The 13,581-nt window shown below is 39.0% G+C and overlaps 1 protein-coding gene across 1 annotated transcript in view; it reads right to left on the minus strand.

Annotated features, from left to right (window-relative positions):
- Positions 1 to 13,581, minus strand: part of akap12b (A kinase (PRKA) anchor protein 12b) — a 42,582-nt gene that overhangs the window by 9,769 nt on the left and 19,232 nt on the right. The window contains exon 2 of the mRNA XM_007547278.2: positions 11,032 to 11,107. Coding sequence (XP_007547340.1) covers positions 11,032 to 11,107 — 76 coding nt within the window. The remainder of the gene's footprint in view (positions 1 to 11,031; positions 11,108 to 13,581) is intronic.

Genomic DNA, 13,581 nt, shown 5'->3' on the forward strand with positions numbered 1-13,581 from the left:
AAAATGAACCTCAAATTTTAACCAGGATTTATAAGCGTTTTGCTTTAAAATAAACACTGCATATATATATTAACATTCCAGACCTAATCAATAAATTGGAAAATTACTGAAAGGTCCATGTAGTTCAGCAACTCAGTTCACAAGATGAACTGAGTTACATACAGACTTATGTTTTAAAGCCTTTATTTCAGTAAAGTATGATAATTTTCAGCATATAGCTCAAGTAAAGATAACATTTAAGATTAGAATATTACATTAGGCCGATAAACAACATTTACATAGACATGTGGGTTTTGTAAAAATTGTTTAATTTCTACTTGAAGGTTCAAAATGCACTTTTAATCAGAGAAATAAGCTTTGTTGCAGCATTTGCTCAATTATGGAATGACAGTGTTTATGTTAAAAATGGTTCTACATTGAGAACAAAGTGGAAGTCAAATTTGTTGTTTCTGTGCAACAAACTTGGCAAATAAAGCTTATTCTGATTCCAGCTTCTCAAGGCAGGATTTAACTGGAACCCCACAGCATGATTCTGCCACCACCATGTTTTCACCACAGATGAAAAAAAAAAGTTAATCATCTTAAAATTGAATAAAATTGATCCCTTTAACTCTCACATATTTATACATGTTCAGGTTTGGAAAAACTGAAGGCATCTTTAAAGCAGCTGTTTTTTTTTTCAGAGAAGGCTGGTTTTTATCCTATTCGTTCTTGTTTTTTGGGATTTTTTTTTTAAAAAGCAGTCCTAAATACAGGTTCTCTCTGGCTTTCCTAAAAAAGGAGGCGTCCAGCCTTGTATATCATGGCTCATGTCAAAAGTCCTGCAGGAATGCTGATTGAGGTAACCCAGAGTGAACTTCAGCACTTTATATGAACACCAATCTCCCAGCTGGCTTTCGTTCAGCTTCTAAAGCCTAATAGAAAAAGCACAAAACTTGTCCTTGAACATGATTATTCATATCCAGATCCTCAACTTAAATCATGAACCGGGAGTGCCGCCAAGTCTCCACACGGCTCCTGATGTTTGAATGTTAATAGGGGGCCCTCTCGATTGCGCCAATGCAGACACGTTTACCTCAGCTTTGGTCTGCGGTGGGAGAGACCAGAAGGAATGCAGATAATTCCTCAGGTAAATACCGGCATATAATCAGATCTGTCACACTTCTGCATTGTCCCACAAGAATGTGTGAATTCCAGACAAAGGGCTCCCAACCGAGTGATAACAGCAGCGATCGAGAAGCTTGAAAGTCTGACATCAGCGTCCCCCCCGCCTCCCTTCCTCATGCAGAATGCGTCTGAGATTCCAGGTTACAGGTATGCATCTGTACCTTTGGCGCTTCATCATGTGCGAGTCATTAAATCTGTTTGTCCGTCCTGCAAACGTCGCTTTGCAAACCGTCCCGTCAGAGCAGGCAGGAGTGTGAGTTGTGTGGATGTTTGTGTGCGTTGAATTAAGCGGAGGATGTTGAAAATCTAATAAGAGATCATTTCGGAAAGAGAATTTCAGTGGATAACAAAATTATTGTTTATAACATTATGCAGGAGGAGACCCTTGAAATGGTGCTGCGTGAGGCGTCCTCTCTCCAACTGGTAACAAAGTTACATGTACTCAGTCATAGGAATATCATTTTTATTCCAGCTATGGATTAAAAAACAGTCGGTACCCAAAGGACTATTTTCATATTAGTCATACACTTTAAATGTGTCGCAATGGTGACGCTTTCTTTCATCCCTGTGACTCATCTGATGGGTATGCGACTATTTGTGCTCTGCTACATAACGACCACTACAGTGGCGCGTAGTGCTGAGTGGATGGTGAGTCAGGCTGGTGGGAATTTATGGAGTAAAACAGACCCGCATTTCCTTTTTCCCTCTGAACTTCCTTCATGTGACTCACCCACATCAGTCACATTCCTGGACTTCCATACATACTGACACATTTTTATTTAGACAACAGAGGGAAACTGCAGACAATAAAAAACGATACACTATAGAGGAACAATTTTCTTTTTGCTTATCAGTCTCTCTTGAAGTGTGCCACATAAGCCTGAATGAATGCTGAATATTAACGTTTCTCAAACTGTCTTCCTCATGGATGAATGATCAAGTCAACGTAAAGCTAAAATCCAAACCGGAAATGTCTTCTTAACTCAATCCAACACCAAAATAGTTGTCCGTTTCTCTTTGTTGGCCTTAATAATCAAATTAAGCTGTTAAACGTCTCGAACTTCTTGTGGCCCAGTCATGACAAGGCAACTAACTGCAATTTATTTATTGTAAAGGTAGGAGCTCAAGAATGGCTAGAACAGTTTCTTTGTGTTTTATTTGATCATTAGGGCGTTGAGATCGCACACTGACCAGCTGAGTCCAAAGAGACGAAATGATCTTTACTTCAAACAGGTGAGACTCAAATGGGACGAGCAGCTAACTCTCGATTACAAGCTAAAGCAGATGGATGTAAACAAGAGCCGGTGGCTGGTTATCCTGTGATGCATTTATCTCTGGTCTTGAACATTTCCCAGTTGCAAGTTGGGAAAACGAGCAGGATGTATCTGTCCTCAACAACAAGCTAAATGTTATTAGCAACACAAGCTAATAGCAATGTAACTTTTTAGAACTGTGTGGTTATTTATAAAGCGCCTTTCAAGATACAAAATGAGCCAACAATGGGTAAAAAATAGAAATGACATTTATGTTTTTAAATATTCAATTCAGTTCAGTTTTAGTTATGTAGCGCCAAACCACAACAAATGCCATCTCTATAAAATAATTTCAATTCAATCGTTCATACGTGCGTTCAAATCGATCCTAGTTATCAAACAGTACAGTAAGCTCAATTAATATTTGAAAAAGTTTATATCTGCAGAAATCCAACAGTGTTGATCTTATTCAAATACTAAAGGAGCATGATCAATATTAATTATATGAAAGATTTACATGAAAAGCGACCATTTCATCAAACCAGTTGCAGGGCATGACTGGTGCAAGACCCAGCTTAGCACTGGTTATTGGTAGTTCCAGGTTCTGGCTCTGGACCCCAAGATCCAGTATCAATACAGTGCTGGGATAAATATTATATTTAATTTCCCTCCGGGATCAATGAAGTATGTTGTGTACATGTGATATGTGCAGTTACTGTCAAGCACTATAATTTTTTACCAAAAATGGCTAATAAAACAATAGCTTGATATTTAGCATGACTCTGACTTGACTTTCAGGCCTTTGAAACATGAACTATTTCTCTTTTTTTATAGAACCAGTCAAGAACTGAATCTAGCACAAGTCCTGGTCAAGCACTTGAATCCTTTCAGTGGAAAAGTTCTATAAATAAAAAATAAAAAAGTACATATCCCTACAGCCTCTACTAGCTTTTAAAGTATGACAGTCATGCTGGATTTTAGTTGAGAAATAACTCTCAATCCCTCTATGAGTCTTCAGGGGGCCTTTCTGCTTGTTTAGCAGAAAGTAAAATTAAGTTGGCTTTTTTGGGAGGTGGCTTTTCTTCATTTCTGTCATCAGATCAAACAGAAAATGTTGTGGCGGTGTCTTAAAATGCCTCGACAGCTCAGAAAAGTAATTTATTGACAAAAAAAAACTTTCACAAGATGAAAATAAGTCGAGGGACGCTCTGATTAAAACAATCCTTCATCCAAGCGGCACATTTTGTAACCAAACTTCAACAACGCAGAGCTGAGTTGTTTGGTGGCTGACGCCCCACATATCTCGTCGGATCAGAAAACGTGCCTGAACTCAGGAATGTTTGAGGTGGGGTCTCGTGTTCAGGCAGGAGGGAGAGGGAAGTGGGGGAATCGAGGCGATGGGTGGAGGCGGCTTTTTTTGTGGCTCGTATAGAAATGGATGACATCACCGGACAGCTTCGGAGACGCCGCCTCTCACACTTCCAAGAACGGGAAAAGATGATGTTAAAAAAACAAGTGGAGGAAATGGGAGAAGGTGAGAGAGGCCGGCTGAGACCAGAGAGATTTGTTTCACTGTGTAATTCTCCTTTCTTCTGTACGTTTTGCTCTTTTGCTCCTTTCACTCTGCCATTTATTCCTCCTATTTAATCCCCTTTAATCTCCACTTTCTTTTCCTGCACTTCAGTGCCCCGGTTCTTCTGTTGCTGAAGCGATGGGTGAAGAATGTCGGACAGGAAATGCAGTCAGCTCTCCACGTCATCACTTCCTCTTCCTGCTGCTCATTTCCTACTGTTACGGTCATGCACTGTGTGCACAGTTCCATTCAGGGGACATGAATTACGCGATGTAGCGTGATAAGAAGAACAGTACAACTGTGACGTCTAAGTGAAGCGACAGAAAACATTGTTTACGGCTCCTATTGTCGAAAGAGATGCCGATGCTTCCACCAGCTTGCACGCAATTCTCTGAAAACACAAAGCGGTTCTGCTTTCTCATAGAAACCAAAAACCGTAGAGCTTTAAATTGAGTCCAGCAGCTCTTTCACCGAACCACGTTCTGCAAGAATTTGCCATCTGTTGCACACGTCCTCGCTTTCTTTTGCGTTCTTGAGATATCTGCATCAGCAATTTGGCCTTCCAGTTGTTGTCAGGCGTCATCCTGTCTTTAAGGACGCTGGCACGTACACATGGTAAACCGGAGATGTGCGCTTTGAGGGTCCCTGGAGAACATTAGCGTACACAAATGAGCGAAAATGAATTACCGAGATGATTCCCAACTTTTAGGTTAAAATTACGGGTTGCAGTTGAATAAACGAATCTTTAAATTTGATCTAACAATACTTGAATAAAGAGAGTGGCTAGTTTCCAGACACAACCTCAGTTTTGTCTGTGAGGTAAAAAAAAAAAAAAAAAAAAATCATATCTAATTCGGAGTGTCGCAGCGGCTGCTGCGCTGGTAATGACGGGGGAGAAGGAGGGGTCCGCCACATTCTTGGTCCATTCTCTAAAACCCTCCATATGCCTGGGGGAGGTTAGGAGTTAAGGATAGAGATTAGATTCCCTGATGCCAGGACAGATGAGAGAGGAGCGCCTGAGGAGACGAGTGGGTGCTGAAGACGGACGGGGCGGCGGGAAGGTTGGACTGTCCTGGTGGGAGGAGTTTTAATTTATTTTATTTGACATGAAAGCTTTGAGCTTGGAAATTTGACTGGACAGGACTCACATGTTCACAACTTTTTTTTGACTGAAACTTTCCAACTAAATGTGGAATCAATGCAGTTTGTCGCTGTGTCACCACAATGGTCGGCTGCCAGGATAGTGTTCATTTTATGGCAGGACAGCTTAGAAAAAAGTTTATAGTCATTAGTTTTCACCTCTCATAGTTACTCAGTTTCTTCCTTATTGTGGAGTCATGAATTCTGACCTCAGCTAAGGAAAATGAGCCCTGCAGTGCTTTGGATGTTTTCTTTGGTGACCTCCTGGATGAGTTGTAGATGCTCTTTTAGAGTAATATGAGTATTCCTACAAAGGTTTACCACTGTTTGGTGTTTTTTCATGTCTGTCACTGTGGTTTGCTGGAGCAAAAAAAATCTTAGAAACGGGTTTGCAACTCTTTCCAGACAGAGAGTTCTTAATCTGCTCTTGATTTTCTTTTGAGTGCAGCATTATGTTGTTTTAGTCTGTTTCGATAAAAAGTTCTACTTAAGTTACTTCTTGTTTCTGGTACTAAAAAGGCCTGAATGTGGCTGGTTAACAATTTAATTTAGCAAGAGAAAAGCTAAGAATCCATTTATTTTATTTTGTTTTATCTTATTTTTTACAGATTTCCCAAATTAAAGTTGTGTTTTTGTAAAAAAAAAAAAAAAAACATATTTATTGGAAGATGCTACTAATGTAAGAGCTGTGGGTGAATAAATAAGTTTATTATTCTACCTCCTTCTTTGAACCTGAAAGTGTACTTTACTGCTGTTCTTTTGCTTACTTTTGCTCTAATTTTTTGTATGCAACTTTGTCTTTTATTTTATTTTCAATAAAGTCAACCATCAAAAGTGCACAAAATGCACTTTTTGCAAAAAGGTTTGACAAAGCAGAAAATATGCAGAAAAATAATCCCTGCTCAGCGTCCGAACGAAAGCGTCTAAGATGTTGAACAGGCTTCCTTTATAAAATTATAAAACAGACTACCCAAGCTGTGCTTAGATAAATCTTCCTGTCCAGTCCACTTAGAAGCCGAACGTTTCTGACTGTTACTTACGCATGTACTAACTTACTGTGGGTGTGTCTTTAAAGGCACTCGCTTTAATTGAACCACCGCCTGGAGAACAAATATCTTAAGAGACTAAGAGGCTTTCAGGGATTCTGACGCTTTCCTGTTGCGTCTCTTCCTTTTCCTGAAGAGAAAAGTAATTTCACGTCTTTTGGATGGATCGTCATCCGAGGACACCTTCAACACAAGTCGCAGACAAACTATTCCCGCTCGTGGGGTAAACAGCAAGTGAGTGTCGCAGGCTGGAATGCGACAGCAATGTGGGCAGAAAATCAAGAGGAGCGGATCCAGCGGCTGGATTGTGTTACAAACCCGAAGCCTCATGCGCTGAGATCAGACAGAGCTTAAGTGAAGGGAGAGGTCCCTTCCACAGGCATGATGAACATTTTGGCAACATAACTCTGCAGAGGCCCCAGAGGAGCACTGAAATCAGACTTGCAATTAAATCATATGAGACAGATTCGCATGTTGGTGTATTTATGATAAACTAAAACTTCTTCATAAGTCTGCCATTGATTGTCAGAAACAATGTAAAACTTTAATGGCCTTTTTTGGCCCCAGGTTTTTAGATTAAATCTCTGATTTGAACTTTATTTGTCAATACGTTTGCACAGCTTCGAATGCAGCCATACCCAGAAAAATCCTTACAAATTTCCTCTTTTCCGTCACATTTACAGATTTCACTTTTCGGATCAAACAAGGACAACCTGAATAATAACAAAAAGCATGTACTAAGTGGAAAAAAATGCAGCGCGTGAAGAGCTGCAGACATTTAAATCTTTTTAAAAACCTACCTTCATTTATTTGCTTTTAGTTCTATTTTAACCATTTTTTTTAGATACGTGTTTAATTTACTCTGTCTACATTTAATTGTTTTGTTCTATTGTTGTTGAAAATGAATAATTGCCTTGCTGATGATTGAAACATTGTTTCTAACTGTGTGTGCTAAAAAAAAGAAACTGACTCGTCTTGAACTGCCTCTCTGTAACCATGGCGATGCATTTTTATGGCATCATTTGGGATTTTATACCAGTAAACAACCTAACGACCAAATATTTCCCAAAATAATTTATTATTAGATGCAAATATAAACATAGGTAGAATTATTTTAAATTACTATAAAGAAAACATGTTTTCAAAATATTTTCAGTCCATCTTGTTACAAGTTACTTTTTATCTTTATTGCAACTTTACTAAAACATAAACCGTCCACTGGTTCACTAGAAATATTCTAACTGCATAATTAAAGGCAATAATGGTTTAAAATGATCATTTTATTGTATACATAAAGTATCTAGATGATTAAAGATAATCAAACAAATGAGCCACACCCATTTATTTCCATGTCTAGTTTTATTGCCGGTGAAAACACCAACAGACCCGTTATCTCCCAGTGAAGCAGTCCAGAAATGTGTGTGTTGCCTTTTTAAATCTGCGACCCAACCTGGAGACTGCGTCAGCACTCTTGCCAGCGAGTGACATCATCTCTGATGTCATTCTTTGAGTCCTCGCTGCATCTGCAGCTGCAGCTGCGTACGCCCCACACCCTGCTAAAAACCAGCAACCTAAAGGGAACGGTTGTTAACACAAAGGCTCAAAGTCAACATCCACACCGAGCTCTAATTACCAGTCAAATTAGATTGGAAAAGACAGCAAAAAAGTGAGAAAAGGTGGTTTTATTTTTGGCAGACGGTCATGTATTATACATGACTTTTGATTTAGTTTGCAGGACCGGTGCTTTTGCGGTGATGTAATATGTGACAGCATCATTTATACGTTTGTTTTTGTTGTTGTTTTCCCCCACTTCTCAATCTATTTTTACCTCTCCTGATTTTTGCCTTTTGCTTTTTGCATGTACCTTCCTCCTCACAGTGGCCTGGTCCTGAATCTAATATTTATGCACTTCCATTTTGTCAATCTTCCTTTAAACCAAGCACTCTAAACTCCTTTTTTTCTTCAGAACGAGTTTGGACTGATTTTCAACTTTGGCTCTGATGGTGAGTGACAACTTGATGCAGCTTTTTTGACCCAAGAGCAAAAAAAAAAAAAAAATCACCCTGAACATTGATATAGGTGTAAAAACTGAACTTAAAGCCAAAAATTATATTAGGAATGTGGGTAACACTTTATTTGAAGGGATACGCATAAGACTGACAATACACTGTCATGAATCATTATGACTGTTGTCATAACAGTTAGTAAATAATGACACGTTAAATGCAAAGTTGTACTATTAAAAGTGTGAACTTTGCATTAAAAGTGTCATTATGTACCGAGTTAAACTTCATGACATAACCATTCATGAAGACGTTTCTTGTTCATAACTGGTGTTATATCACGTTTATGTCAGCCTTATGGAGAGCCCTTCAAACGAAAGGGTGTCAAGATTTCAAAAAGTACAAGGCGACTTTTAAAGCTACAATTTGTAGACCACTTTTTGTTAAAATATGATAAAATCATGTTATTTAAAGTGTTTTGATGTTTGTGGATGCGACATACAGAACGTCTTTTTAAGCGTTTGATCCCATTCGCTAGGAACTGAAACTCAAAATGCACATATGCGCCTTCAGGAGAGTCCAAAACCAAACCGTCCTCATCGATACTGCCTCAAACCTGTTTGTCAGGCTGCTGCTTTGGGTGAGTGCAGTTTCACGTCCGGGCTGGTCCCCCAAGCTGTAAACACCCTGGCGTACCTGATTACGGCTGTGTGTTTGCATACATGTCAGCCTTTTGGTGCGACTCCTGGCTTTTTTATTTTTACCGTTATCAGACAGATTCCTCTCCTCTTCCTGTCTCCCACTATGAGCTGCTGTCTTTATCAGGCAGGACAAGAGAGCGGTGGTGGGATGTGAAAGCCCTTATATCATTGTGTGTCTCCTTTCCTCTCACTCCCCTGCATTCCTCCAATCTGTGGCCTTGAAGGCCTTTCACAACTTCATGCGTCTTACGTTTTTTTTTTTTTTTGTCTCCTCGTATGTTATCCTTGGTTTATTGGAAGAGAAGAGAAAGATTAGAAGGAAAATACCGAACACATTTCACAACATTTTTTTAAATTTCAGTCTTTCTATGAGGCCATGTGACTCACTTCAAACACACTAATGTTTTTTTTCAATTAGGGGAAAAAGTCATGTGAGAGCATTGATGAAATCTGAAATATTTGCCACCCCCACTGTCTTTATCTGAACATCCACCTTTTCTTTTTTTATTATTATTGTTGCTGGTAGCTACGATCGGTTCATCCCTTTGCTAACTTGTAAAATCACTTTGTGACCATCCACAACAATTTTGTCCCAAATTACTTCCCCTTTGTAACCGTAAAGAAATAATTTCACTCATGTACTTCTCCTTTGACTTACCTGGAGTTTTTTTATTTTTTATTTTCCTAGTTAAATATTTTCATGAATTATAAAGAAAATTGCTAGAAAAGTTACAATTTGGATCAGATAGCATTTGCTGGGTTTTAAAACATGGCCTTATACTAAAATGCAAGAAATCCTGGTGTTATGTTATTTATTAGTTTCCTGTAAGTCAATATCCTTACAGCAAACAACTAGTAATATAATAAATGGGTCGTAAAAGCGGGTAAAGTTTTCAAGGTGGGTATGAAATGTTTCGTCTCTTCTTCATACCTGAAAGATTCAGCCAAAAGGACAGAAAGCACAAAAAGACCACAGATTAGAGTGACCAGCACCAGTACCGAGCTGCCCGTTCTTTCAAGACCTTTATCCTCCATAATTTCTCAAAAATGACAAGAGCTCTCAATGTTTAAATTTGTCTTGCATCTTTAGTCCATTCTGTGTTTAGGAAAAACTCAAAGCAAGCTCTTTCAAAGCAATTGTGTTTGTTTATGCATGTCCATCCTCGCTTTCTTTTGTCTTCTGTACCTTCAATTTCACCGATTTAGCAACAATTCAACACCCTGCTCCTCCTTCTGCTGGGTTACTCCACGAACAGACAAAATCACTTCATTAAAAAGCTTAATAAAAAGGTAATTTGACAGCACAGCGTGTGACACATGTCTGTGTTGGATAGGGTTACACCTTCGCCTGGGCCAGAGCAGATTATGAAGTGCACAGGATGCTTTGTCCGGGGCCCGGGTCAAGGCCTGCTAAATATTTAGGGAAGCCGTACACACCCCTGCAGCCCTCCCAGACCAGGGGAGACAGGACAGAAACAGAAAACAAAATAAACAAATGAAGCTTTAGAGACAGCCGAGCACAGCAGGGGATGCAGAGATAAATCGCTGCATATTTTAGATCTTAAAGAGTTTGAACGTAAAACTTTCTTCAGGCACGCTTAGTTTATGTTTTAGTTTTCAGTGCAGAACTTTAGTTTTTATCTCTAAGAGAATGTGTCTGGCTGGAGCGACTCGGTGCACATGGGAATTTAAGCAGATATTCAATCAGGTCAGAGCTTTCCAAGATTTAGTGAAGGAAAACCATATGTTTTGCATAATCCACCATACTAAACTCGGAAATGTGTTGTAAAGGTGATAACTTGACGGCGCTAAGGGGATGAAAAGTAGATAAAAATATGTTGGGATGCCTGCATATGTGTGTGTGTGTGTGTGTGTCCATGTAGGTGTCCTGCAAAGTGTTGACAAATGGATTAGTTTAGGATCAGCGCCGGATCACGCAGAGCCACGAAGACATCTGTGGACAAGGAATTCTCACATGGGCTGAAAGCCGACCCCACGCAAACACGCTTACCTCCAGCCGCCGCTTAAGACGCACACTACAAAATCCCAGACGCAAACACAACACAACCACCGTCACTTTTGTCAACGCGGCATCGGCCGCAGGAGCGGCAACCGAAAGCAAACACGCAATCACAGTCACACACAAACCTTCTGCTAGCGTGTTGTCCTCCGAGTGTCCGTTCAGGCTGGTCAGACTGGAGATTTGTCCATTTTTCTCCAAAGGCTGAAAGAAAAACAAAAGAAGAATGGAAAGAAATGACGCAGAATCAATAATAAACAATATGCACGTTTTAAAAAGCTTAAAGTGAAACTTTGACATTAAGCAACATAAAAAAAAATATATTTTTCAGAGTGGTTTCAATTCTTTCTGAAAAAGCCATTAAATTGGTAAAAACTTTGCAACCCAAAGTTCAACAACAAATATGGCCTCCGCATATATAAGATGTCATAAACTTTGCAATATTAAACTATTTATTTGCCTTTCTGATGGTTGTTATCTCACTAGAGCAAACTGTTATGAACTGGAGAGAAATATGTTACCATCTCGTAATACTGCTAATAATTAGCAACACAGATAATAAGTAGTTTATCCAGCTATTAAAAAAAAAAAAAAACAAACATTGTAGTTGAATTTCTGTCTCAACCACAAAGTTTTATTGGACGTACTTCTCACTTCTGGCTGCTGTTTCTTAATGAATCCTTCCTTTTTGGCTGCATTAAACAAGTGTCAGCAAATATATTACAGTCATAAAAACAAGCTACTAAAATAATAAGCCAACACATTACAGCAAAGATAAATGTGTAATGTATTATGAATACATTACACACCTCCATGCTGGTCAAAAACGTGTCTTTTCTCTCCTTTTCTGTCAAGATACAAAATTTGACGGAATCAGTTTGAACTGCCAAGTTAATGGCCGTAGAGACTTTTCCATCAAACTTTTCTTTTTCACTTATCTTACAACAACACAATTTAGAGGAAATCAAATCTTTAGTTTTGTCCAAGTAATTCTGTATTATATGAGATTCAAAGTGTCAACACACTCCACTGAGAAACCACAGTGCCAAAATCCTGGAAGACTGAGAGCGAGGCCACATGTTTTTCCAATCAAATTTTTCCATGTTAGAAAAAAGAAACATATTTCAACTTGGATAAAAATCCCAAAATGCAGAAATACCAAGTCGGGGCCATTTATTTGCAAAATGTCCACATTAATACTCACAGCAGGGCAAGTGAGTCATTAGTAGTGTATGCTTCTTTTGATTTTCCTTACTGTAGTTTACAATATTTAACCGTTCCATTCAGGACTTGGCTTGAGAATCAGGAACATTTTTACTATTTCGACAACAGTGTTAGAAGTAATTTGTATGATGTCCTAAAACAAGAATGCCAGACAACCCAAACACGCCAAAGACTTTTTTTTCCTCATAAAATTCTTCATTTTGAAAGAAAGAAAAATGTAAAAGTCAACCCAAAGGTCAAAAAACATTTCCCAAATATTTTTGCGCAATAAACAAGGAAGCATGTGTTTAAAAGCGAAACAGATTCTACAAACATTATCCTCTGACTTAAAGAAATTAAGATTATTTTACATTCCAGTGCCGCGACCAATCCCATGCGTAAAAATAGTAATCCCTTCACACACTGACAAACAAACTCCCATGGAGGACGAAGCTGTATCTCTAGCAAGTTTCTTTCTGTAACAGGAAATACATGTTTAAACAATTTTATTACACAATTTCCATCATATCTGACCACCCAGAACATTTGGTTTAATAAACCATAACGACACAAAGCTGATGAGTTTACATGTGTTTGAATTCAGATGAAACAAACATTATCCAGTGTGTTTATTTACCAGGCATTTCTTAATGTGTTTGATTGTAAATGTTATAACAATGAAGCATTCGAAGGTTTCGTATGTTTCAGATTAGGATGTTATTGCTCCTTCGTATCTACACGTTTGTTTTATTCTCGCTATAAACGCTCGTGATGATCCTGCAGCTCTTAATAAATCATGTCCAAACTTAAATGAAGGAAATATTGTAAGTGTAATGAGCCAGTGTGTTAATACGTAAACAGCACACCCTGGATCATAAGACCTTTTATCTGAGGATCTGGAACCTGGCTGAGTTTTTGTGGTGCAGCTTCAGCTTACAGCAGGACAAAAGCAGGCAGCTCTAAGCCTTTTGTGTGTCTCAGCCAGGGGGTTGAGTAAGCCAGGGCCCCCACACCGAGGTGCTAATATAACTAATGGACAAGTTAGGCTCTGTTCCCAGCAGCCTGGGACAGGTTAGGAAAAAAAAGACACCCACAATCTGAACATACAGGAACTGAGGGGTGAAAAACATGAATGCAGATGAAAATGTGGTTTTGCAAAAGCCGAAGCAATCCACCCTTTTAATTTGGCTCACTTTTACAACGTTTCAGATAAATCCTGATTGGTTTACACTGTGCCGTGGTTAGCTAAGCTACTCTGACTCCAATGGACTGTGATTGATTGGACGTGAAATTAGATCACTGCATCTCATTTTGTTGCTGGCTAGTTGTTCTCACCCAGCTAACTTTACCAAAATGGAGAGCCTCACTGCAAGGCTTTCGCACAATGCAGCTACTTTGTCGCTCATGCTGTCACGACTCAGCTAAAAGGTTTGATCCTTCTGGAAACATGTCATCTCATCTGATATGTGAGTGCA

The sequence above is a fragment of the Poecilia formosa genome, unplaced genomic scaffold (assembly GCF_000485575.1).
Source record: "Poecilia formosa unplaced genomic scaffold, Poecilia_formosa-5.1.2 Scaffold1, whole genome shotgun sequence".
Lineage (NCBI taxonomy): Eukaryota > Metazoa > Chordata > Actinopteri > Cyprinodontiformes > Poeciliidae > Poecilia > Poecilia formosa.